Source organism: Notolepis coatsorum, assembly GCF_963971535.1.
Source record: "Notolepis coatsorum genome assembly, chromosome: 13".
Lineage (NCBI taxonomy): Eukaryota > Metazoa > Chordata > Actinopteri > Aulopiformes > Paralepididae > Notolepis > Notolepis coatsorum.
The window spans coordinates 23,806,004-23,832,069 of NC_140177.1; the positions used below are offsets into that span (position 1 = coordinate 23,806,004).

Consider the following 26,066-nt stretch of genomic DNA (forward strand, 5'->3'; position numbering starts at 1 on the left):
ACCGATTTGAAGTTGAACCATAAATTATCCGGTTTAATTTATTGAAACGGGGGAGATTTGCTGAGCCTGTTACTTGAGCTGCCCAGCATGACCACCATCTTGTGTTGTTAAAGTGGTGCACACCGATACCTGGGAGCTGCCCAGCATGCCCACCATCTTGTTATTTTGTATCCACTTTTTCTCCTATTTTTCTGTATTTTTCCTCCCATCCCAATTTACCTTGAGGAGGTCCGACACGGTGGTCAGGACATCCGCAGGCCCTGCCTCCAGGACCTGACCATCCTCCCCCAGCGTGTACGTCACGTTACCCAGGTACAGGATGGCAGAGAGGACAGAGAAGATTCTGCATTACACGTACGCACGCAGAGAGAGAGGGAGAGAGAGACAGACACACACATCTGTATTATAGACACATCTGTATTATAGAATGCAAACCATGCATTCATCTAATTTCCTGAAGTCTCTGACCTATCATCATTGCCCTTCTGTGTTTACAATACTGTGGAGGAATCCCTTTTGTTTGTCCCAACAATAGCTTAAATCTCACACCTTGGTGAGAGGCACAGGGGATAAAACCCCCACCCCCTCTACTATTATGTTTAGTGTCCCCATTTCCCTGAACCCAACTGAGCGGGTGGTTCTCTGGGTTCCTACTGTACTGAACCCAATCAAACAGGTGGTTTCTCTGGGTTCCTACTGTACTGAACCCAATCAAACCGGTACAATGGTTCTCTGGGTTCCTACTGTACTGCACCCAACCGAACAGGTGGTTCTCTGGGTTCCTACTGTACTGAACCCAATCAAACAGGTGGTTCTCTGGGTTCCTACTGTACTGAACCCAATCAAACAGGTGGTTCTCTGGGTTCCTACTGTACTGAACCCAACCGAACAGGTGGTTCTCTGGGTTCCTACTGTACTGCACCCAACCGAACAGGTGGTTCTCTGGGTTCCTACTGTACTGAACCCAATCAAACAGGTGGTTCTCTGGGTTCCTACTGTACTGAACCCAATCAAACAGGTGGTTCTCTGGGTTCCTACTGTACTGAACCAAACCGAACAGGTGGTTCTCTGGGTTCCTACTGTACTGAACCCAACCAAACCGGTGGTTCTCTGGGTTCCTACTGTACTGAACCCAATCAAACCGGTGGTTCTCTGGGTTCCTACTGTACTGAACCCAATCAAACAGGTGATTCTCTGGGTTCTAGGGCTGACCTTCAATTTTTTTTTGGCAATCGAAGCTTCGGGGCCGAGCTTCGATTTTAATTCGAAGCTTCGAATTAAATTTTTTTTATAATTTTCTTTTTTTTTATCTTATGTTGTGGGACTTGTACAGCACTTTGGTAAACTTTGTTGTTTTTAAATGTGCTCTATAAATAAAGTGGATTGGATTAATGAATTAAGTAGCCCCTTTCGTGACTGTGACACAGCCAACACGGCTGTGTGATTTAATTCAAGGTGGATCGCTGTTGTCGTTTGAACAACTTCAGATTTCATGGGAACTACCAATCCCCCAAATCAAGAATGTTTAAGATGAATGAAGTAAGATTTTGATTATTTGAAATATGGCCTGTGTAGACTAAACTATGCACAGAATTATGTCAGTCTACAAGGTCCGGCAATGTAGACCTTGTAGACTCCACTACAGACCAATTATCAGTGAATGTTCATGCATTTTTAAGAAGGGCTACTTCCACAAAAAAACAAAGAACTCACCAAAACATCTCAGTAGCACCTTATCTAAATGTTCTATTTCATATATGGAGATTCATATTTATTTATGTATTGCATGCATTTCTACATTTTATTTCCTATTTTGTTTATTCATCCCAGTATCTTTCTTTCTTATGTGTAGAATTCTACAAGACATTTACATTCACATTTACATTTAGTCATTTAGCTGACGCTTTTATCCAAAGCGACTTACAAGTTCTGTACAACAAGTCATCAGGAAGGGCACAACTCTATCAGCTGAGTAACAATATTCATCAAAGTGTTGCGTGTTACAGTGTAGGTTAGTTTATTAGGACAAGTGCATGACAGTAAGGTTACCGGTAGTTAGGGTTAGATTTTTTTAATTTAATTTAATTTCAGATAATGGTTGAAGAAGTGAGTCTTTAGTCGACGGCGAAAGATTGGACGTGATTCGGCTGTCCTAACTGGGGTGGGTAGTTCATTCCACCATTGTGGGGCAAGGACTGAGAATAGGCGTGTAGGTGGTGTATATGTGTTTGAGGATGATATCCTTCAAACAGGCAATAGTGATGATATAATTTGGACAGTGCTGAGCTGGGTTACTTTCCTCCAGTGTATTTGTCCCCCGGCCCCACCCAATGGCCCCATGCACACACACACACACACACACCGAAGTAAAATAAAAAAATAAAAATATTTTTATTCTTTTTTCAATATTTTTTTTTTAAACTTCGATTTTTTTTTTAATGTTCGAAGCTTGTGCCATCGAACGAAGCTTCGAAGCTTCGAAGTATTTAAGACAGCCCTACTGGGTTCCTACTGTACTGAACCCAATCAAACCGGTGGTTCTCTGGGTTCCTACTGTACTGAACCCAATCAAACCGGTGGTTCTCTGGGTTCCTACTGTACTGAACCCAACCAAACAGGTGGTTCTCTGGGTTCCTACTGTACTGAACCCAACTGAACTGAACTGGGGCGACAGTGGCTCAGGAGGTAGAATGAATAAATGAATGAAAACTTTAACAGATTGCAGAATGGGTACAATACAGTACGGCTCAATACATTATTGTTAAGGGGATGCAGACCAGAGAAAGACGTTTGTCTTGTTTACATCAGGGTCCCCCATTTTCAATTCATAGTAGAGCAGTCGTCTGGCAATCCGGAGGTTCCCGGTTCGATTCCCGCTCCTCCCGGGCAGCGTGTCGATGTGTCCTTGAGCAAGACACTTAACCCCTAATTGCTCCCGATGAGCAGGTTGGCACCTTGCATGGTTGCCTCCGCCGTCGGTGTGTGAATGTGTGAATGAATGGGTAAAATGTGAGTACCAAATTGTAAAGCGCTTTGGATAAAAGTGCTATATAAAAAAGCAGCCATTTACCAAGCAGCCATGAACAGGTGGCCTCTAACCGCTCTGCTACTCCCCCGATGTGCATACCGTGGCCTGGGGCACTCAGGCGATGGCTGACATGCTCGCTGCATTTTTCAACCTGCTCGACTTGACAAGCTCTGACCTGCTTGTGTGTCGCCGGTGGAAAGGGGAGGAATTCTTGGAAAGTACACATTATGATAATGTCACGTTGCCTGGTGGAAGAAGCTGCAGAGCTGTAAATATGCACATCTTTTAAGATGACAGAGCCAGTGGGGTTACTGTCCAAATGGCTTGTAAACACTGGCTTATCACATGTTGGATAATAATCCAGTTGCTGTTCATCGTGTCGGACTGCAGAGTCATGGGAAGAGCGATACGGCGTCAAAATTAAACTGTAATTTTCAAGTGACACTCAAATATTTCAGATATTTTGCGAGGAATCTGACTCCATTTGCTTTTTGTCATGAATTCAGACGACAACATTGTGTGTCAAGATTCACAGTATATAAAACAAAACAAATAAACGAAAATATATAGACGATATACTATAAATATCAATATCGATATATTGCCCAGCCCTACCATCTTGTATGGATTCATGAATTGTTTCTTGATTATGTACAGTATCAGGGTATCTGCTGGTTTTAAATTAAATTAAGTTAAATTTAAGACCTTTTTAATACCACTTAGAGCTCAAATTAATATCAATTTCACAACCATACTAGCAAAAAACAACAACAAAAACACATAGCGACACTCTTGACTTGAACTGGTGGCTGCACTTTAAATCCTTGCACGATCCATACAAGCTCTCACCAGACGCACCAAGCTCCCGGTAGCCCCGCAAAAAAAAACGACTTGAATACAAAAACATTTCATGTATTTAATATTATTTCATCTCCCAACAGCCGAGCTGCCCCCCCAAAATATAATTCAAGACTTTTTAAGGCCTTAAATTGAGAATTATTAATTTTATACTTTTTAAGACTTCTTAACACTTTCAGTGCCAATCACGGCTATAGTCTGGTTATCTCGCCATGCGTTGAGCGCCAGAACCCGACTATACTCGGGTTTTCATAGTTTTTTTCTTTTATTCGATTTTAATATTCCTTTTGGAATACCTCCTAGCAAAGATAAGGACTATATGACATCAATCCTACTTTGATCCTACAATGATTTCACATCGACCGCAACGATCATATGTCATGTACTCCAAATTATACAATGGCATGCAAATATCTCGATTCTGATTGGCTGAAACAGTCATGTTAGACATTGTTATATCGTATAACACACTCCACGTGACCCCAGTACCCGCCCACAACCGAATTACTTTTTTTGATTAGTATGAAGTAGGGATGCCCCGATCGATCGGCCAGCGATCGGTATCGGCCGATATTCAGTATAAATATGAGATCGGTGAATTCCGATAATGCTTTATTTTCGCCGATCGTGAAAACCGATCGATGACACGGAAAACATGATCCAATTCTCTGCGGAGTTCTCACTCGCTCTTCTCTCACAGCCACACTCTGCTGCTGCACGTCTTGCCCCTCCTCCTCCTCCTCCTCCTCCATGGCATGTCAACAAACCCTTCGGCAAGAGTCGAGAGCATGAGCACCGCAGAGCTCCTCTTTCAACATAACAAGCATTAAACAAAATGGCCCAGTCATCTATTCACTTTTGTTTAATACATGAGGTGTTGTCTAATGTTATCTAGCTACTGATAGCTCCTGATATCAACGTGACAGTTTGGCATTCGTTTTTGCAAGTGCTGGCTAGCGTTGGCTAACTAGCTATCGCTCGTGAGCTAACGTTAGCTACCGAGCTAACGTTACTGTTTAAACAAAACTACACAGTCAACTATTCACTTTAGTTTAATACATGAGGCGTTGTCTAACTGGCTAGCTACTGATAGCTCCTGATATCAACAAATGCGCATTTCAGTTTAAGAATGATAGGGATGCACCAGCATGAGACCTCCGTTAGATAGGTAGCTCACGTTAGCTTTAGCTCACTGTTTTAACGAAATTACCCAGTAAACTAAATAGTTCACTTTATTTTAATACATGATGCATTGTCTAACGTCATCTAGCCGGCTAGCAGTAGCTACAGATAGCTCCTGATATCAATGTCTTATAACATAATTGACATTATTCGTTTTTGCAGCTGAACATTAAATGATAAACGTTAAATGATCTTGTGGAATTTAAAACGGCACATTTAATGTATAAAGCAAAAAGTCATGCACTTCCAAGAAACATTCAAGAATTGTTCTTTGATAGGGAGGGGGGTTATAATCTGAGGGGAGAACACAATTTAAAGGTGCTAAACGTACGCACTACCATGAGAAAACACTGCATCTCGATATGTGGAGTGAAACTGTGGAACAGTCTAAATGTGGTGCTAAAGCAATGTCCAATTCAACAGACAATTCAAACTGATGTATAAGGAAATTATGTTCACAAGGTACAGGGATGATAGGAAGGGACTTGATATTCACGGGTGTTTACATTTTTATTTTGTTTTCTATTTTATTTTATTTTATACATATCGTTTTTATTTATTTTTTGCATATATATATATATATATATATATATATATATATATATTTTTTTTTATGTTTAAAATAGTACACTAATTTGAGTAGTGGAAAAGGGGTAGGATTAAATAAGTGTATACTTCTTCCTACTCCTTTTCGAACATGCAGATCGTGTTGTTTTGCTTTTTTGTTATTGTTTGTTGTATTCATTGCATGTTCGAAATAAAGACTTCAAATCAAAAATCAAATCAAACATTGGCTAATTAGCTATCATGCTTCATAACACGTTTCAGACCCTGTTGAACTATCGCTCTGACTGGGGACGCTGAGGGCATGCTGAACAAAGCAGAGTACAGGGTGCGAATCATGGGGGAGCTCGGTGAGCCATGGCTCCCCTAGATCAGACATCAGCTCCCCTGAAAACATGATTTGTGAATTTTTGGGGGGGGTCTCTAAATTACTGAAAATAAATGCTATTTTTGCCATGCATTTCACATTTTTCTGTAATTTTCTGTATCATCATCGTGTATAATAATAAAATTACGCTATTTTGATGTATGATTAATGATTTGCGCACTAATTCACTGTAATAGACAATAGCATAAATCTGCACTGCAGATATACCCTATATCGGCACTGAAGATATACCCTACTCGTAATAGATGGCAACATGCTATTCTTGCATTTACCATTCGGAGCGTGGCGGCACTGCAGCCTGCAGGCACAAATCAAACTTCATCAAACAAGCGTAATGTCGAAAGTTAAACGAAATATCAAAGAAGTAAGCCTTCTAACCAATTTTGGTTTTACAAAGAATGCGAAGCAGCCTGCTGCAGGGACTACTTCTGTCACATGCAGATTTTGAGAATTGGGCAAATCTTCACCATCAGGTCGGTGGCGATAATGTTGCATTTGCCTCCTACTATAATAATGTTAGACTCGATGTGTTTGGTCGTGGACTTGTTGTTCGGTATTGGTTCATCTGTGTGTTTATGTGTAAATAGGACAATTGTGTGTGAATTTTTGTGTTGGATCAGAGGGGTTAATCTGAGCATGTGTATTTTAATATGTGCGTCTTCATCATGCCTGCAGACCTGTGTGGTGTGGACTATGTGTGGTTCTGTAACGTTACTCATACCCAGAGTCATATTCTATGACTCTGCTCATACCTATAGCCTAATAGGGCCCGTGTCAACCGGGGACGTTTTATGAGTTGTCAGCTCCTGTCTGTCATTCATTTCTATGCTACAGACGCGACCGGCGCGTTCCTTTTCCCAGCGCCGTGCCTCGCGTTTTTGGGGGCGGAGTGCTCCCTACTAAACTAGTTAAACTTGTGGAGAGGAGCACGCTCATCAAGGTAACTTTTTTCAACCGACCAATCAACATCGAGGAAGTGGCGGAGCCGCGGCAGCTCAAAAGTGATACAGTATGTTAGTTTTTTACACATATGTTGGATTATGTAATTGGTTTGTCATGACCCATTGTCAAAACAATAATAAATCGCGGGATTTATATGAAGTGTGTTGTTAGATGGCATTCTTTGTAGCACCTCCCTCTGCAGGCTCATCTGCGAATGGATGTATTGATTTCTTCATAACGACTCATTCAAAAGAGATACAGTCAACTGGAATATGTTAGTTTTTTACACATATGTTGGATTATGTAATTGGTTTGTCATGACCCATTGTCAAAACAATAATAAATAAATGTTAATAAAAGTTGTTAGATGGCATTCTTTGTAGCACCTCCCTCTGCAGGCTCATCTGCGCAAAAGCACATTGCAGACGGTTCTGAGAATTCTGTTCCAGCTAAGAGGCAAAATAACGACACAGATACCTTTTTCTCAAACTGCACTATAACCGGGAATGTTACCATCAATGTAAATAAAATGTAAATAACCATAATCACGCGACTTGTCCTGCATGACTTGTTCAGTTGCATTTTGTGGGCACTGCCCATTGGATCAACTTATTCTGTTTTTGGATCTACTTTTAGTTTTTGAATACATCTCCATTAGGCTTCAATTACTGTGTGTTTATTGTATAGCAATAAGGTTGGGTGAATGAGGCCATTGTATAAAAGCATTAAACCACTTCAAGTCGTGTGTTATACTCATTAGATCACCCCCTAGGCATGATCTAATGAGTATAACACACTCCTGCGCGTGATGTAATGCTTAAACATATGCCGTTGCTGACGATCAGAGCATCACAAAAACGCCCCCCCCCCCCCCCCCCCCCCCTTGGATGCCTTCATGATGAAACACAATACCCATTATATACCTTTGATTTGGAAATAGTATCGTGTCAAGGCGAGCAACGCGAATGACTTTCGCAAAATGCACATAGCGCTCCATAACTCAGCTTCCAGGAATTAGCCCGGATCACTCTGAAACTATACAATATTCACCACGGGATAACATGCAAACGTATACATGAAAAAATTTACTATTTTTGACATGTTGGACGAGAGATAGTGACTGTCAAATGAGCCATAGTATTGTCTCCATAGCTATAATATAGAATATAGATATAGCTTTGCAAACATCTTGACGCACTGTGAAAATGCATATCTTTTAAAGCGTGGCCCATTGACAGCAGGGATGGGGATACACGCTGGCGCTGAATGAGTTAATACCCCACGGATTCTCCGAGTATCAACACACTCTGTGTCACATAATCAGCTCTGGCCATACGTACTGCTTCTTGGTGGAGGACAGGAAGCCAACCATCTCCATGGCCTGATGGAGCCTCTTGTACTCAAGCCTGAGATCTTGCTCATCTTCGAGATGGAAGTCCTCCTGTAGGGCAAGAAGAGATCCAGACAGATAAAGAGTGGGGAAGGACATATCCAGCACGGTATAGCGATATAGATATCACACTCGGAAGAAGTCTTTTGGATATCAATTTACAGTATATCAAAATATATGTCTGGAAAATAGATTATCCAATCGATGTTCATCATATTGGACTACATGGCATGAGACAAGAGAGATATGATTTCATATTTGCTTTTTAGCATAGATTTATCATTATGTATCATGATTCACAATATAAAAACAAAACTATGAGTCTAAAGGCCCTGTTGTGGTCAGACCATACGGCTCGACTCAGACCATACGGCTCGACTCAGACCATGCGGCTCGACTCAGACCATGCGGCTCGACTCAGACCATGCGGCTCGACTCAGACCATGCGGCTCGACTCAGACCATGCGGCTCGACTCAGACCATACGGCTCGACTCAGACAGACCATACGGCTCGACTCAGATCATACGGCTCAACTCAGACCATACGGCTCGACTCAGACAGACCATACGGCTCGACTCAGACAGACCATACGGCTCGACTCAGACAGACCATACGGCTCGACTCAGACAGACCATACGGCTCGACTCAGACAGACCATGCGGCTCGACTCAAGACAGACCATACGGCTCGACTCAAGACAGACCATACGGCTCGACTCAAGACAGACCATGCGGCTCGACTCAGACAGACCATGCGGCTCGACTCAGACAGACCATGCGGCTCGACTCAGACAGACCATGCGGCTCGACTCAGACAGACCATGCGGCTCGACTCAGACAGACCATGCGGCTCGACTCAGACAGACCATGCGGCTCGACTCAGACAGACCATGCGGCTAGACTCAGACAGACCATACGGCTCGACTCAGACAGACCATATGGCTCGACTCAGACCATGCGGCTCGACTCAGACCATACGGCTCGACTCAGACCATGCGGCTCGACTCAGACCATACGGCTCGACTCAGACCATACGGCTCGACTCAGACCATACGGCTCGACTCAGACCATACGGCTCGACTCAGACCATACGACTAGACTCAGACCATACGGCTCAACTCAGACCATATGACTAGATTCTGACCATATGACTAGACTCAGACCATATGGCTCGAACCATACGGCTCGACTCAGACCATATGACTAGATTCAGACCATATGACTAGACTCAGACCATATGGCTCGACCCATACGGCTCGACTCAGACCATATGACTCGACTCAGACCATACGGCTCAACTCAGACCATACGGCTCGACTCAGGCCTGGATTGGCCATCGGGAGCACCGAAAGTCAAACACGGTATGTTTTAAACAGGAAACCCATCTATAGATGGAGCAATGTGGATCTTTCCAACAGCTTCAACAGAGACACTTGAATTTCACCAAGGGGATTAATAAAGGAACATTTAGGTAGTAGCCTGGCCTTCTAAATGGCCTGCAGGAAAATCTTTTTGGAAAGTGTCTTGAACGCAGCCAGGCACGGAATGACAGAAGGCACTCGGCTCTACAGGTTAATTGACAGCAAATATACATTTATTTAGCCCATGGCTTGAAGACGGACGGTGGAACTAGAGTAAAGAGGAAGGGTAGGGCGGCTGGGTGGCGCAGCGGAGAAAAGAGGAAGGGTGGAGCAGAGAGGGCGAGAGAGACAGTTGTTTATTTAAAAATGTATATATATATTGGTTAATGGATAAGTCCTTAATGATATATACCGGTTTCATGCCCTCAGGTCGCTACAGGTCCATTTCAACCAGACACACACGCTTCACAAACAGCTTTTTCCCCACAGCAGTCCGAACACTTCATCAAAGTGTTGAGTGCTACAGTGTAGGTTAGTTTATTAGGACAAGTGCATGACAGTACGGTTAGTTAGGTTTAGATCTTTTTTTTCTTTTTTTTAATTCAGATAATGGTTGAAGAAGTGAGTCTTTAGTCGACGGCGAAAGATTGGACGTGTTTCGGCTGTCCTAACTGGGGTGGGTAGTTCATTCCACCATTGTGGGGCAAGGACTGAGAATAGGTGACTTCTCTTTGATGACCCTCCCGGAGCTTGGATAGGAGTAGGTCTGAGGCGGCCAGAAGATGCAGAGCGTAGGGGTCTTGAGTGTGTGTAGTTAGAGACCATTGACCGGAGGTAGGCGGGAGTGGTTCCCTTTGCCGCACGGTATGCTAGGTCGAGGGCCTTGAAGCGGATTCGTGCAGCAATGGGGAGCCAGTGCAGGTCCCTAAGAAGTGGGGTGACATGGGCCGACTTTGGTAGGTTTGAGATCAGGCGGAACATGGAACCCGCAGGGCAAACGGAAAAGGGGTCACCCAAGAAACACCTGGTGCAGAGACCTGGAGGCAGACACCAAGACCATGAAGATGACCTGGAACCGACTGGAGAGAACAGCTCAAGACAGAGATGCCTGGAGATCGCTTGTTGACAGCCTATGCCCCAGAAGGGCTAGCAGGCATAAGTAAGTAAGTCAAGAATTCACCAGAAATTATCTTGTTTGTAACTAAGTGGGGGACCTCCAGACCTAAAGTGGTCTGACTGAGGCAATTATTTCACGCTATTTCCTGGCCTGAATGGTTCTCTCAGTCTGGCCCTGGCTCTGCCTTCCAGTGGACTGGAGACAGAACGGGAGGATTGCTTGCCGTACTCTATTGCTGCAGCCCTTTAATCTCTAATGCCTCTCAGTGCAGCAAGCATGCTATAAACATAATCTAATAATAATACATTAACACAATAAGGAGATGGAAGCAGATATCAGAACAATTCAAACTCTTCTTGTTGTCAACAGCAGCAAACCCTTCTCTCCCTCCATCCAGTTTACATGGGGCCTTTAGTGGACAGAACTGGGGATGTGTAATATACTGTAGGAGACCTGTATGTTCAAACATGTTCTGTACAGGGGAGGACATCCAGCAGCTTATGACGGTCTTAACAATAGAAATGAATAAATACAAACTCTGGTTTGATATAAATAAATTATTTTTAAATCTAAATAAAACAAAATGTATGGTGTTTGGAAACCGCCAGATAAAAACAGACATTCAGTTGATAATAGAATAGAAAGAGTATATGAAAATAAATTCCTGGGAGTGATTTTAGACCATAAACTCTGCTGGAAACCCCATATAAATATGTGAGGGCTAAGATGGCAAAGAGCATCTCAATCATTAGTAAGGTGAGACATGTACTCAATCTTTCTACAATCACACATTTTGAAGTGCATTGATATGGTATACTTTAAAACTCTGCAAGTTATGTACAAAGCAAGAAATAATCAATTACCGGTAAATGTAAGAAGCTAATTTCTGGATAAAGAGGGGGGATACAACCTCAGAGGACCATTGAACTTCAAAAAACCTGTGATGAAAACCAAACTGAAAATAATGTGTATCTCCTCTTACGGAGCCACCCTGTGGAATGGGCTAGACGCTAGAGGATGAACTAAAATATTGTGAAAACATAAATCAATTCAAATCTAGACTAAAGAAATCTATTTTTGATAGGTACAGAAGGGAAGAAGAGCTTTAACTGCATATTAATAAAAGATAATACATGATACTGTATTGTACGTTATATCATATTACATTATATAATCATATTATATTATATTAAACTATATTTACACTATATACTATTATATTATGGTACTATATTATATTGTATATATCATGTACTATATATCTCATATCACATTATATATGTACACTATTATGTACTATATACTATTATATACTGCAGGTATACTATACTGTAATGTGTACTATATGTGTGTACTGTAATGTGTACTATATATGTATGTATGTATGTAAAAATAAAAAGATAAATAAAAAAATAAAAAAAATAAACTTAAGTCTTCAGGGGTAGGGCCCGACAAGCCTAGTGCTTCTCCCTAGCCCTTTTCGGACAATTGGACAATGCTGCAATAGCAGCTGGTAAAACTTTACCGATTTATGGAATGACCATTGTTGTGTCCAAAACCCGAAATAAAAAATAACTGAACTGAACTGTATGTATGTAGACAGGTTTCTCGTCCATGTCAGACTCAGTGTCCGCACGCAACCAGGAGGCTAAATGGAACGTAATCCTGGTGAGAACAACGGGGGAGTGCCGTGGTTCTCCATAGAGCTCCATTATACTTTTAGTCAGGGGAGTGTCATGGTTTCTCCATAGAGCTCCATTATACTTTTAGTCAGGGGAGTGTCATGGTTTCTCCATAGAGATCCATTATACTTTTAGTCAGGGGAGTGTCATGGTTTCTCCATAGAGCTCCATTATACTTTTAGTCAGGGGAGTGTCATGGTTTCTCCATAGAGCAGGTCGGTTGGTGCGCCTGCGCAGCAGAATCAGGAAGCGACGGGGGCGGCGTGTCCCTCCCACGCAGACCACCGCCGCTGAGAGATCGCGCTGTTCAGGTGAAAAGATGCGACGGCTGCTTCCTCGAGTACCGGAGGGGACACGTGATGTAAGGCTTCGTCCACATTGCAGCCGGCTTGTGGGAGGCATGGCCTAACAACGTTCGAGACAGGGGAGGGTAGAATTGGACGATACGAAATTGGGATGGGAGAAAAAAGTAGATACAAATAAATAAATAAATGTGACTTGACAGCAACACTGACGAAAGAGACCTGGCTGGCATTTTCTGCAGTAGGATCACAGGTACCTGCTTAACACGGTGTCATCAGAAAACTTAAATAAAGTACTTAATCGAGCACAGGAAAAAAAGGTACATAATGTACGTTATGATATATATATATATAATATATTTACGTTTCGTATCAACGAAAGTTCAAAAGGGGTGAGTGCGCTCACCACTAGACCAAGACACCCACTCTGATACAAACACAGCAATAATATGATGATAGAAAGTTAGGGTTTAAACTTTAAACCTGTAAACATGTTGTGACCTGTTTATACCAAGTGGAGAAATACAATAAAAAAAAAATTGACATTTTCATTTTCTAAGCAGATATATACTATATATATATTTTTTTTTGCCAAACCACTGCTGCCACATGGTAAATACACAGGTCACAACATGTTTACAGGAACGTTTTGGAGTTGTATTTGGAGTGTATTTTGTGACTGTTGGGAACTAGGCTACACTGGCACACCTACTTCCACTGAATGACGCTAAGCTAGGCTAATGGTGCGGCTGTTCCCTAAGCCTAATGCATGCACAGAGAAGAAAAGGGCATGTATCTGCTTGTCTAACTCCAGGGTAGATGGCAAATAAGCTACTTTCCCCAAAAGGTTGGCTTGTTCCTCTAAGGTTAGGGTTAGGGTTAGGGCGAGGCTTCTATCTTAACGTTAAAACAAACCATCATCATAGTATTGTACCTCATCCCATTTCTGCACTATATAGTATATTGTATATTAGTATATTGCATAGTATATTGTATATTGTATGGTAACTCAGTTACTTCTATTCTGCATTGAACATTGTACATATGTATATACTGAACACTGTGTCTACGTATGTGACTTCTATTTTTACTTCTATTTTTACATGCTATACTATTTTATTTCATACTTATCTTGTCTAGCACAATCTCTGGAGCGTAACAGAAAGAAGCATTTTGTATAAAAGTATTCTGTACTTCTGTATGACAACTATTAAAGAAACTTGAAACTTGAACTTGAAACTAGTATTGCTGCGTTTGTATCAGGGTGGGTGGTTTGGTCTAGTGGTGAGAGCACTCACCCCCCACCACAAGCACTGTTAGTTTTTTTTTGGATTTTCGCCGATACTAAACTTAATTATATTACACTGTACTATAATGTACATTATGTACCTTTTCCCTGTGGTTGATACATAATTTTATGTGCGAGATCGGTAGGTCGTCTTGTGGCTCTAAGAGATGGGACTGACCTGCTTCAGGTAGAGGTAGCCTTGTGGCTGTAAGAGACGGGACTGACCTGCTTCAGGTAGAGGTCGTCTTGTGGCTCTAAGAGACGGGACTGACCTGCTTCAGGTAGAGGTAGTCTTGTGGCTCTAAGAGATGGGACTGACCTGCTTCAGGTAGAGGTAGTCTTGTGGCTCTAAGAGACGGGACTGACCTGCTTCAGGTAGAGGTAGTCTTGTGGCTCTAAGAGACGGGACTGACCTGCTTCAGGTAGAGGTAGCCTTGTGGCTCTAAGAGACGGGACTGACCTGCTTCAGGTAGAGGTAGTCTTGTGGCTCTAAGAGACGGGACTGACCTGCTTCAGGTAGAGGTAGTCTTGTGACTCTAAGAGACGGGACTGACCTGCTTCAGGTAGAGGTAGTCTTGTGGCTCTAAGAGACGGGACTGACCTGCTTCAGGTAGAGGTAGCCTTGTGGCTCTAAGAGACGGGACTGACCTGCTTCAGGTAGAGGTAGTCTTGTGGCTCTAAGAGATGGGACTGACCTGCTTCAGGTAGAGGTAGTCTTGTGGCTCTAAGAGATGGGACTGACCTGCTTCAGGTAGAGGTAGCCTTGTGGCTCTAAGAGACGGGACTGACCTGCTTCAGGTAGAGGTAGCCTTGTGGCTCTAAGAGACGGGACTGACCTGCTTCAGGTAGAGGTAGTCTTGTGGCTCTAAGAGACGGGACTGACCTGCTTCAGGTAGAGGTAGTCTTGTGGCTCTAAGAGATGGGACTGACCTGCTTCAGGTAGAGGTAGTCTTGTGGCTCCAAGAGACGGGACTGACCTGCTTCAGGTAGAGGTAGTCTTGTGGCTCTAAGAGACAGGACTTACCTGCTTCAGGTAGAGGTAGTCTTGTGGCTCTAAGAGATGGGACTGACCTGCTTCAGGTAGAGGTAGCCTTGTGGCTCTAAGACAGACCTGGGCATTGTACGGCCCGTGGGCCGTATCCGGCCCGCGGGATGATTCTGACCGGCCCGCGAAAGATTACATGATAATAAAAAAATAAATTAAAAATTAAAAAATAAGATTTTATTTTTTTTTATCCACTTTTTCTCCCATTTTCTATATTTTCTCCCATCCCAATTTCGTATCATCCAATTCAACCCTCCCCTGTCACGGACGCTGTTTCTTGCCTCCCACAAGCCGGCTGCAATGTGGACTAAGTCACACATAGCACAAGTCCCCTCCGGTACTTGAGGTAACAGCAGTCGCATCTTTTCACCTGCGCAGCTCGATCTCTCAGTGGCGAGGAGTAACGCGTGGGAGGCTCACGCTGCCCCCGACACTTCCTGATTCTACTGCGCAGGCGCACCAACCGACATGTAGGAGTCGCTGTCCACAACGCCCGATCCCCACCCATCAGTTTCCCACCCCCTAATACGGCCAATGTGTATTAGTACGGACGACGAGCTAAACTGAAAGCAAATGTGGAGCGCTGGGCTCGAACTGACGAGCCCAGCGTCTCCAGCATTTCGTGGCGAGCGCCTTGCCCACTACGCCACGTAGTTTTTTTTTTTTTTTTTTACTTTTTTCTTTTCACACGCACAATATACGCTTACCTAGGATTTGACTTGATTCAACAACAAAGCAGTCGGGGCAAGCCGAAAACGGTCGAAAGTGTGGTTATTTGAAGTTTGGATTTCTTTTTTCACAACTGAGGTAGGTAGATACAATTTTTAGAGACTAAAGTACAGAAAAAAGGTACCGTTGGGTACCGGTATCGATTCACAGGTACCGGTACCGTATCGGTTCAAATATGAACGGTACCCATCCCTACTGAACACACAACTGCAGGGCAAGGGCATTTTTGCTCATGAAATGCATAGCCATGTGAAAGCCTTCATGACAAAGTTGCAATTAATTTCAAGGCAACTAGGCAGCAACAATCTCAAACACATGAAAACCCTGAAAGAAGTCAAACCATCAGCTGATCACCGGCACAGGTACTCATCCATGTTAGGAGCACTGCATGATGAATTTTCAAGGCGTTCAAGATTTCAAAAAGGTTGAGGATGAAATGCAGCTGGTTTCCTCTCCCTTTACCTGCAGTGTTGATAGTGCACCCACTGATGTTCAGCTTGAACTCATTGACCTGCAGTCTGATTCACTACTGAAAGAGCACTTTAAGTCAGCATCACTGCTAGAGTTCTACTCTGCTCTCAAGGAGGAGAACTTTCCAAACATGAGGAGACATGCTCAGAAGATGTTGGTTTTCTTTGGATCCACCTATATGTGAACAGACATTCTCAGTCATGACGTTTACCAAGTCCAGGTACAGATCCTCTCTCACTGATGAACATCTGGCAGCTGTGCTTCGCATCTCCACCTCAGACATGCAACCTGACTTTGATGGACTTGTTAAAGCTCAACAGAGACTGGATTTATCACACTGAATGAAGAAAAAAAAAGAGCTGAAGAACACTAAAATGTGGAAATATAACAAGTGAAATGGGACACATCTTTTTTTTCTTCTTTTTTTTGCACAGTTCTGAAAACATTAAATGTTTAATATAGGCATGTAAAGTAAAAAAGGCTACTGGGACACTTTTCTTTACACAGTTCAGTAACATGTCTTGTTTATTTTGGCTATAAGATGATGTGATGTCTTTAGAAAGCTAAGAAAATCCTTGTTTCAATAGTATATGAAACTCAAAATAATAACTTTATTTGTATAGCACTTTTTCATACATGCCCTTTGTTATTAATGTTTCACATTTTGTTTATCATTTTGGAAATAAATTCTATTTGAATAAATGATATTTTTTAAAGCTAACCTCACCTTTTTTTTTTTTTTTTTTTAACTTTGGCCATTCCGCTGGCTCTTTTTTGCGTTTATCGCATTTTCTCTGGTCAAGAATGACCGACAGAAACAGGTTGAATGGGGGTACAGATGGGGGGAAGACACTGAGAAAGGCACGGCTGCAGTCCGGGAATCGAACTCGCTAAACCCCAGATCCGTGACGAGCACGGTTGTCCCCGGCGCCGAAATAGCGCTCGAGGTACGCGGTGAGCTACTGGAGCTCCCCTCTAACCTCACCTTTTAATTGCCAAATAATAACATACACTCTTACCAGGGGTCAAAACAATGCCATTTACTGCTTTTTATATAGAAATAAAATGTATATTATGCATAATTGAGTTTGGAATTTTGGCCCGGCCCTCCAACATATTTTCAGTTGCTCATTCGGCCCCCCGGGAAAAATAATTGCCCACCCCTGCTCTAAGAGATGGGACTGACCTGCTTCAGGTAGAAGTAGTCTTGTGGCTCTAAGAGATGGGACTGACCTGCTTCAGGTAGAGGTAGCCGTGTGGCTCTAAGAGATGGGACTGACCTGCTTCAGGTAGAGGTAGCCGTGTGGCTCTAGGAGATGGGACTGACCTGCTTCAGGTAGAGGTAGCCTTGTGGCTCTAAGAGACGGGACTGACCTGCTTCAGGTAGAGGTAGTCTTGTGGCTGTAAGAGATGAAACTCCTTCCGCTCCTCCCTGGTCGCTCCGACCAGCAGATAGTAGAACACATGGTAGTTCCTGTGGAATCAGGGCACAGGGTCACAGAATGACAAGAACATCACAGCCTGATTAGATAGGCCCCTTCACCCCTCACGCTCTGAGTTAAGATGACTTCAAACTGGAAATGGTAACTACAGATGAGGACATGAGGTAATCAAAAAACTGAGCGCCCTCCAACCGAACAAGGCCACTGGCCATGACAACATCCCCTCCAAATTCCTCAGAGACTCAGCAGCCGCCATCACCCCAGTCATTACACACATAATAAACCTCTCCATAAAACAGGGACACGTCCCCAAGGACTTCAAAATTGCGAGAGTAACACCCCTGCACAAAAAGGGCAGCAAATTAGACCCAGGCAACTACCGCCCTGTTTCTATCCTTACATCCATCTCGAAAGTCATGGAAAAAATAGTATACGAACAGGTCGAAAAGTACCTTGCGGAAAAAAATCTAATCTACGAGTTCCAATCTGGCTTCAGAACATCCCACTCCACTGACACATGCCTTCTCTATTTGAACGACCACATCAAGCAAGAGGTGGACGCGGGCAAATACTGTGGCATGGTCATGCTGGACCTACAAAAGGCCTTCGACACTGTCAATCACACCATTCTGATTGACAAGCTAAAAGCAATTGGTTTTGATAGTTTATCAGTGAGCTGGATACAATCCTACCTGGAGGGGAGAGAACAGATGATGAACGGTACCCTATCCCCCCCCCTCACAGTGAACTGTGGTGTTCCACAAGGAAGCATACTAGGACCGCTACTGTTCCTAATTTATGCAAATAACATGTCGTAAGCTTGTGACTGCAACTTGTTCCTGTTTGCGGACGACTCAGCCCTGCTGGCCTCTGACAAGAAAAAGTTACAGGTTGAAAAAACCCTCAGCTCAGAACTCGGCATAATCTGCACCTGGCTCGCCGACAACAAACTATCATTACACATGGGCAAAACAGAGTCCATAATGTCCATTCTCTTCGGTTCAAATAACAAACTCAGCAAGACCGACGGCTTCTCAGTTACAGTGGGTGACAATATTGTCACAAGGAAAGATGAAATTACCTACCTGGGTTCCACCCTAGAGGCTAATCTTTCCTGTGACAAAATGGCATCCAATGTAATAAAAAAAGTCAACCAACGAACTCGATTCTTGTACCGGATCTCCTCTCTGGTAAACAAGAATACCCTGAAGACTCTGGCAGGAGCACTCATTCAAGGGTACTACGACTATGCTTGCACCTCATGGTACCAAAGCACCTCAAAGGCACTAAAAACCAAATTACAAACATCTCAAAACAAACTAGTCAGACTACTGCTTGACCTGACTCCTAGAACCCACCTCACCCCTGCCTGCCCACTTTGCCAACCTAGGATGGCTTAGAGTAGACGACAGAGTACAGCAACTTGCAATGGGCCTGGTCTACAAGATACACTACACCAGCGGTTCTCAACAGGGGTTCCGCGGCACACAGGGGTTCCGCGGAGAGCTGTCAGGGGTTCCGCGAGATGCCTGGCAATGTTCTTTAAAAATATAGAATGACAACAGTCTTATTTTGAAAATCCTATAGCGGGTCTCATTTATGCCCACGCGCAGCTCCAGCTATAATAACTAGGCTCCGAAAGCTAGCAACATTAAGGTCATTATGATACTCTTATTTTGAAAATCCGTGGTGTCGTGACTCATATCCGCTCCAGCACACAGCCAATAGGATGCATCTCCACACAGCAGTAGCGTTCTGCCGTCTCAGTAGTAGCAGTAGCGTCTGTCTGGAACGCGGACATTGCAACAGACTCAGAGCAAGGATAGTGTTTTCGCGACCCAAAACAAATCCCTGCTGTTTTATTCCGCAACGGGTCAAATGCATATAACATGCTTTGCAATCCTTGCCATTCCTTTATCACCACGTCGTGTTTAAGACCGGAATTAATGCCCCGTTAGCATAAGCTAACAACAAGCTAAAGCCCTGTTCAGAGTGACAGAGAACAGCAGAGTGGGGACTTGGAAGGAGGACTGGGAAGGAGGGGGGGGGGGGGCATTCTCCCTCTGTGTGAGTGCGTTTGAAAAGATATGATGATGTCAGACGAGTATATTATATTGATAGTCAATGTACTGAGGGTGGACAGACAGATGATGTTGATATTTAAACAAAAAATACAATACATAATAAATGTATGCATGATCATGCAACATAAAACAATTGCAACTAAATAACACAAATACAATAGGCACATTTGTGACTGTTACAAATATAACACGTTTTATACTTGTGCTACAAGATTTTGGCCTGTGCTACAAAACTATCAACCTCTGTAGCACCAGTGCTATGTGCAAAAAAAGTTAACTACAGCCCTGCAACTATTTAACTAAACAAAATAGTCTATCTAGTGCTTCATGTGTATACAATAATTGCCTAATCTAATAACATGAACTAAAAAAGAAATCGATCACACGTTTCGTAAAGTTATTATAGAAACTTCACCAACTTAACGTCCGCGGCAGGCGTCATTACTTTTACCAACAGATTTTCCAACGCATTTCCAGAGCAGTCGCATTCGTGTGACATCACGGGTCCTATGTCCGTTATCAAGGAAATGCAAATCGGCTATCGCAATCGTCGTCGTGATAATAATCACTAAATGCATTCAGTGCTGGATCTAATCAAATGGATTTATCGAGACACGTTATGGAAAGTTCATGACCGGACCACACAGCTTCTGAAAAGTGCTAATTACACGCTTCCGACGGCGATGGTCTACTTGCAGAACAAGTGAGTGTATCAGCCGCTGTGTTATGATTATTATGATAAAACATTTAAATGAATGAATGAATGAAAACTGTATTTAACAGATAAACAGTAAAAGGCACTCTGCAGGGATGTGATGTCATAATCAATCGTCACCTCACTAGAATAATATTTCCAACGTGAACCGCAAAGCTGAATTTTCACACAAAATGGACACGTTTTTAACTCGTCCATCGAAACAGGTTACAGTTACCAATACCAATTCAGTACCTTCCAGTACCAATTCGACCGCTGAGATTGCCCCAGTCAAACAGTGCAGCTGCAATGTTGTGTTCTCATGCTAAACCAGACTGTTATTATGTTGTGTTCTCATGCTAAACCAGACTGTTATCATGTTGTGTTCTCATGCTAAACCAGACTGTTATCATGTTGTGTTCTCATGCTAAACCAGACTGTTATCATGTTGTGTGATCCTTTTCTGTATTTAAAAAAAAATACATGATTTTCTGTTTGAGAAATGGTCACACTATTGCTATATTTATTTATACATTTAGACCTGAAACGCCTGCTAATAATGCATTATATAGCCTGCATATACACACAAATGTGTTTCCCGGTTTCAATGGGTTAAATAAACGTTATTTTGAAAGCAAGCACTTTTGTCATCATTGTAGCAAAAAAGACAGGACGGAAAAGTCTTTATCGTATGTAGGGGTGCCCTGGGATATTTTATTGGACACAGGGGTGCCTTGGCAGCAGAAAGGTTGAGAACCCCTGCACTACACGACCAAGGTACCCATGTACATGTCAAAGTACTTCCCAAAGGTCAGTGAATACCACGATCACAACACCAGAGGGAGCTCCACAAATCATGTTAAACCCAGATTCGGCTCAAACAAGGGACTAAACATGTTTCGCAATTATGCCACATCAATGTGGAACGCCCTACCCAAAGCTGTAAAGGAATGTGAATCACTACCCACTTTCAAAAACACTCTCAAAGAACACCTACGGGAGACTGCAATTCGAAACTGGCCCCTACAAATGTCCTAACCCAGTTGTACGGCTTTGTCAGTATTCCAATGTACAGTGTACAGTGTCCGCCCCCCCCCCCCCCCCCCCCCACCTCCAATGTACAGCCCCACACACCCAACCCCACCTCCTCCAATGTACAGTTTCTATGTCAAATGTATATACACTCTTTTTCTGGACACTTTTTGTATCACAAACAGTACTGTATTTGCAAATCTGGTATGTCATAAATGTATAGATGTAGCAGTACTGTCTATCTGTATGTCGTGTGTGTCATATGATGAATTGAAAATGGGGGACCCTGATGTAAACAAGACAAAAGTCTTTCTCTGGTCTGCATCCCCTTAACAATTGTATGTATTGAGCTGTACTGTACTGTACCCATTCTGCAATCTGTTAATAAACTTTTCAATCAATCAATCAATCAAAGTCTAATGTTGTCAAGATAAGCTGGTGGTCAGATCTGGACTTGTCCAAATGTCCAAATGAACCTGGGAACCAACAACAGCTTTGTGTCTGACATCAGTAAACTGAGATGTCTGTACATGTCTGTAATGTATGTCTGTACACACCTGCAGCCTTTTTACATATATGTAGATAGTATAAACTATATCCCTTACCTACTCATACTTGTTACTGGCCAGTATGACGTCTTTATACCTGCATCACTGTATATTAATACTACATCCGATTAGCACTATCACTCAGTAGTACTAATTCATATATTGTATACTCAGTCTAATCACCTGTACATTGTATATTACTATTGCACTTTACTGTTACATTTGCACTCTGGTTGGATGCCTTCTTTTCGTCGTACTGTACTTGAGCTGTATAATGACAATACATTTGAATCAAATCGAATCTAATGCATCACTGGGAATGATCGACGTCTTATTATTTTTTTTGCGTCATAGAAATAACCACCACTATTGCGAGACGGATCTACAGATTACAGATGTCAAAGTCATTTTTTCAGTCGTTTATTTTCATACCTCTCACTTTTATCCCTGAACACCAGGCGACACTTTTCCAGCAGGTACTTCTCGACGACCGCCCTGCGACAGGAGAAAGGTTAGGGTTAGCTCTGGTTTGGTTCCCAAACTAGTCACATTATTGTGGGAGAACTGAAGGGGGGAGGAGGCCACTGTTCACACTTTTAGCTTTGTTCACATATCCCTCCTAGTTAGACATAGTCCTCATATCCCTCCTAGTTACACATACACACAGTCCTCATATCCCTCCTAGTTATACATACACACAGTCCTCATATCCCTCCTAGTTACACAGTCCTCATATCCATCCTAGTTACACACAGTCCTCATATCCCTCCTAGTTACACTTATACACAGTCCTCATGCCCCTCCTAGTTACACTTATACACAGTCCTCATATCCCTCCTAGTTACAGGAGGGAGACAGGGTTACAGAGGAGACAGGGTTACAGGAGGGAGACAGGGTTACAGAGGAGACAGGGTTACAGGGGAGGCAGGGTTACAGGGGAGGCAGGGTTACAGGGGAGACAGGGTTACAGAGACGACAGGGTTACAGAGGAGACAGGGTTACAGAGACGACAGGGTTACAGAGACGACAGGGTTACAGGGGAGACAGGGTTACAGAGGAGACAGGGTTACAGAGGAGACAGGGTTACAGAGGAGACAGGGTTACAGAGGAGACAGGGTTACAGAGGAGACAGGGTTACAGGGGAGACAGAGGAGACAGGGTTACAGAGGAGACAGAGGAGACAGGGTTACAGAGGAGACAGGGTTACAGAGGAGACAGAGGAGACAGGGTTACAGGTGAAGGATTTGGGGTGCTTTTTCAATGTATGTGATGTATATATTGGGGGGAGTGACCACAGCTAAAACGGTGCCGGGTCAGAGAGGTCGAAGTGCATGCGGACGGTGGAAGCAGGAGACGGTGGTTCAGTAGAGCAGGGTGATTGTTGTGAGGCACACTGCCAGCGAGAGAATGTTTGTTGACATTCCTTTTAAGAACATCCGAGATAAGAGGGTGTCTCCCAGAGCAGGAGGGAGAGAGGTTCATCTTAATGAAAGTTTAATGGTGTTAAAGGTTATTTAGCAGTTGTCATGACAGTTGACGTCGCATGACAACCAGAAGGCGGGGCCGTCGTTGCGACGACGAACATCTATGAGTCGAACAGTGTTTCCGGGTGTAAGGCAGACTAGAATCTGACTCAGACTAGAATCTGACCAAGAGCGAGTAGGACTGAGATCACACAGACACTCTCTCCTCTCATTGAGAGAGAGGGGGGGGGGGGGGGGGGGGGGAATGCCACATCACCAGTAGCTTCGGCTACCACGAGGATGGTCTCGGCTAACGAACAGGCCTGAACACTATTGGACTGAATAACAAAAGGACGATAGACGAACACACCGAAAGATAATTAGAATAGACTCTTCAAGGACGATACAATTTGATAACATCTGATAACATCTGATTATGAGGTTCTGTTGATAGCAATAAAACAACGCTTTTCCTCATAAGGTATCTCACGGTGTCGGAGTGTCGAATTCTTACGGAAGTGGAGAATTATTATGGTTTATGGATTGCACTAACGGGGGAGATAAGGATCTTATCTGCCAGTATCGGAGACGTCAGGACCATTAAAATGACACAACGCAGAGGAATTGGATGGAGGGCCAAACAGACGAAGACGTGATACTGGCCAGTTTGATCAGGATCTTACAGTTGGTGCCGTGACAGCCGGATTTGCAAGAGATTAAAACAACGGGAACAGTTGGTTGTTGATGACAGCCGGATTTGCAAGAGATAAGAACAACGGATAAAGACTTTTTCAATAATGGGGCGACAGTGGACAACAGTCATCAATGTGTGGGAGAATCATGATCGAAGCAAGGCCGGCCAGCCCTGGGAGAGAGCGTCGAGTCGAGCGGTCATGAGGCGGACCAGCGCTGTAGGAGAAACAGCGCTCCGGAGAAAGATGGGGGAATGACACCGACAGCGATGGAGATGACCAGGAGACAGACTGGAGGAGGAGGAAGCCGCAGGGGCCAGGCACCGACGCCTGGTACACAGATCATCCACGACGAGAGAGAGGAGACGGCGGCGGTGGAGGAGCAGATGTGGAGAGGACAGCCAGAGACACTGAGCAGTAGCAGACCAGGGGAGACATTTTTGCCTAGGGGACCGCGCCCTGGGAGGGGGACCAGCTCAGGAAAGGAGCAGTCACTGAAAGGGGCCCTTGCCCTAGAAGACGGGACCGGCCCAAGATGGGAGGTGTACTGTAAGAGGGAAGGGAGCGCTCTGATTTGGACGTGGGGTACCTAATAGGGGGGCCGAAGGGTTTAGGTGTGTCGTTTGAAAAGTTGCAATCTGTGTTTTTCTCTGTCTCTCTCCTCCATGACCGTTGTTTATCCTTTCTGGTTTGGGTGTGATGCGGGTAATGGAAAACAAAAGGAAAAACAGCAGACGGCGGGGCCCTCATTGTTATGAGTCTATTTTTGTGTATAATTAATTGAAAAACCAAGTAGTCTGTTGATTCTGAAGGTTGATTAAGAATCAAAGGGGGGAGGGCGGCTAGGTGGTGTAGTGGTCTAAGGCACTCGCCACCAGTGTGGAGACGCTAGGATTCGCGTGTTCGAATCCAGCTCTCCACATTGTTTTTCAGTTTGGCTGGTCGTCCGCAGTAATACACATTGGCCGTATTACGGGGAGGGAAAAACTGAAGGGTGGGGATCGAACGTTGTGAACAAGCGACTCCTACAAGTCGGTTGGTGCGCCTGCGCAGTAGAATCAGGAAGTGTCGGGGGCAGCGTGAGCCTCCCACGCGTTACTCCTCGACACTGAGAGGTCGAGCTGCGCAGGTGAAAAGATGCGACTGCTGTTACCTCAAGTACCGGAGGGGACTTGTGCTATGTATGACTTAGTCCTCACTGCAGCCGGCTTGTGGGAGGCAAGAAACAGCGTTCGTGACAGGGGAGGGTTGAATTGGATGATACGAAATTGGGATGGGAGAAAATATAGAAAATGGGAGAAAAAGTGGATCAAAAAAAAAAAAAAGAATCAAAGGGGGGAATGAAGGATTTGGGGTGCTTTTTCAATGTATGTGATGTATAGATTGGGGGGAGTGACCACAGCTAAAACGGTGCTGGGTCAGAGAGGTCGAAGTGCATGCGGACGGTGGAAGCAGGAGACGGTGGTTCAGTAGAGCAGGGTGATTGTTGTGAGGCACACTGCCAGCGAGAGAATGTTTGTTGACATTCCTTTTAAGAACATCCGAGATAAGAGGGTGTCTCCCAGAGCAGGAGGGAGAGAGGTTCATCTTAATGAAAGTTTAATGGTGTTAAAGGTTATTTAGCAGTTGTCATGACAGTTGACGTCGCATGACAACCAGAAGGCGGGGCCGTCGTTGCGACGACGAACATCTATGAGTCGAACGGTGTTTCCGGGTGTAAGGCAGACTAGAATCTAACTCAGACTAGAATCTGACCAAGAGCGA

The 26,066-nt window shown here is 43.8% G+C and overlaps 1 protein-coding gene across 6 annotated transcripts in view; it reads right to left on the bottom strand.

Moving 5' to 3' along the window:
- The window catches only part of LOC311239615 (myosin IXb), a 119,710-nt gene that overhangs the window by 63,284 nt on the left and 30,360 nt on the right, over positions 1-26,066 (bottom strand). For all 6 annotated transcript variants that reach the window (XM_084327988.1, XM_084327989.1, XM_084327990.1 and 3 more), the window contains exons 4-7: positions 22,580-22,642; positions 17,722-17,821; positions 8,303-8,403; positions 220-343 (exon numbers count right to left, since the gene is read on the bottom strand). In XM_084327988.1, coding sequence (XP_084184114.1) covers positions 220-343; positions 8,303-8,403; positions 17,722-17,821; positions 22,580-22,642 — 388 coding nt within the window. The remainder of the gene's footprint in view (positions 1-219; positions 344-8,302; positions 8,404-17,721; positions 17,822-22,579; positions 22,643-26,066) is intronic.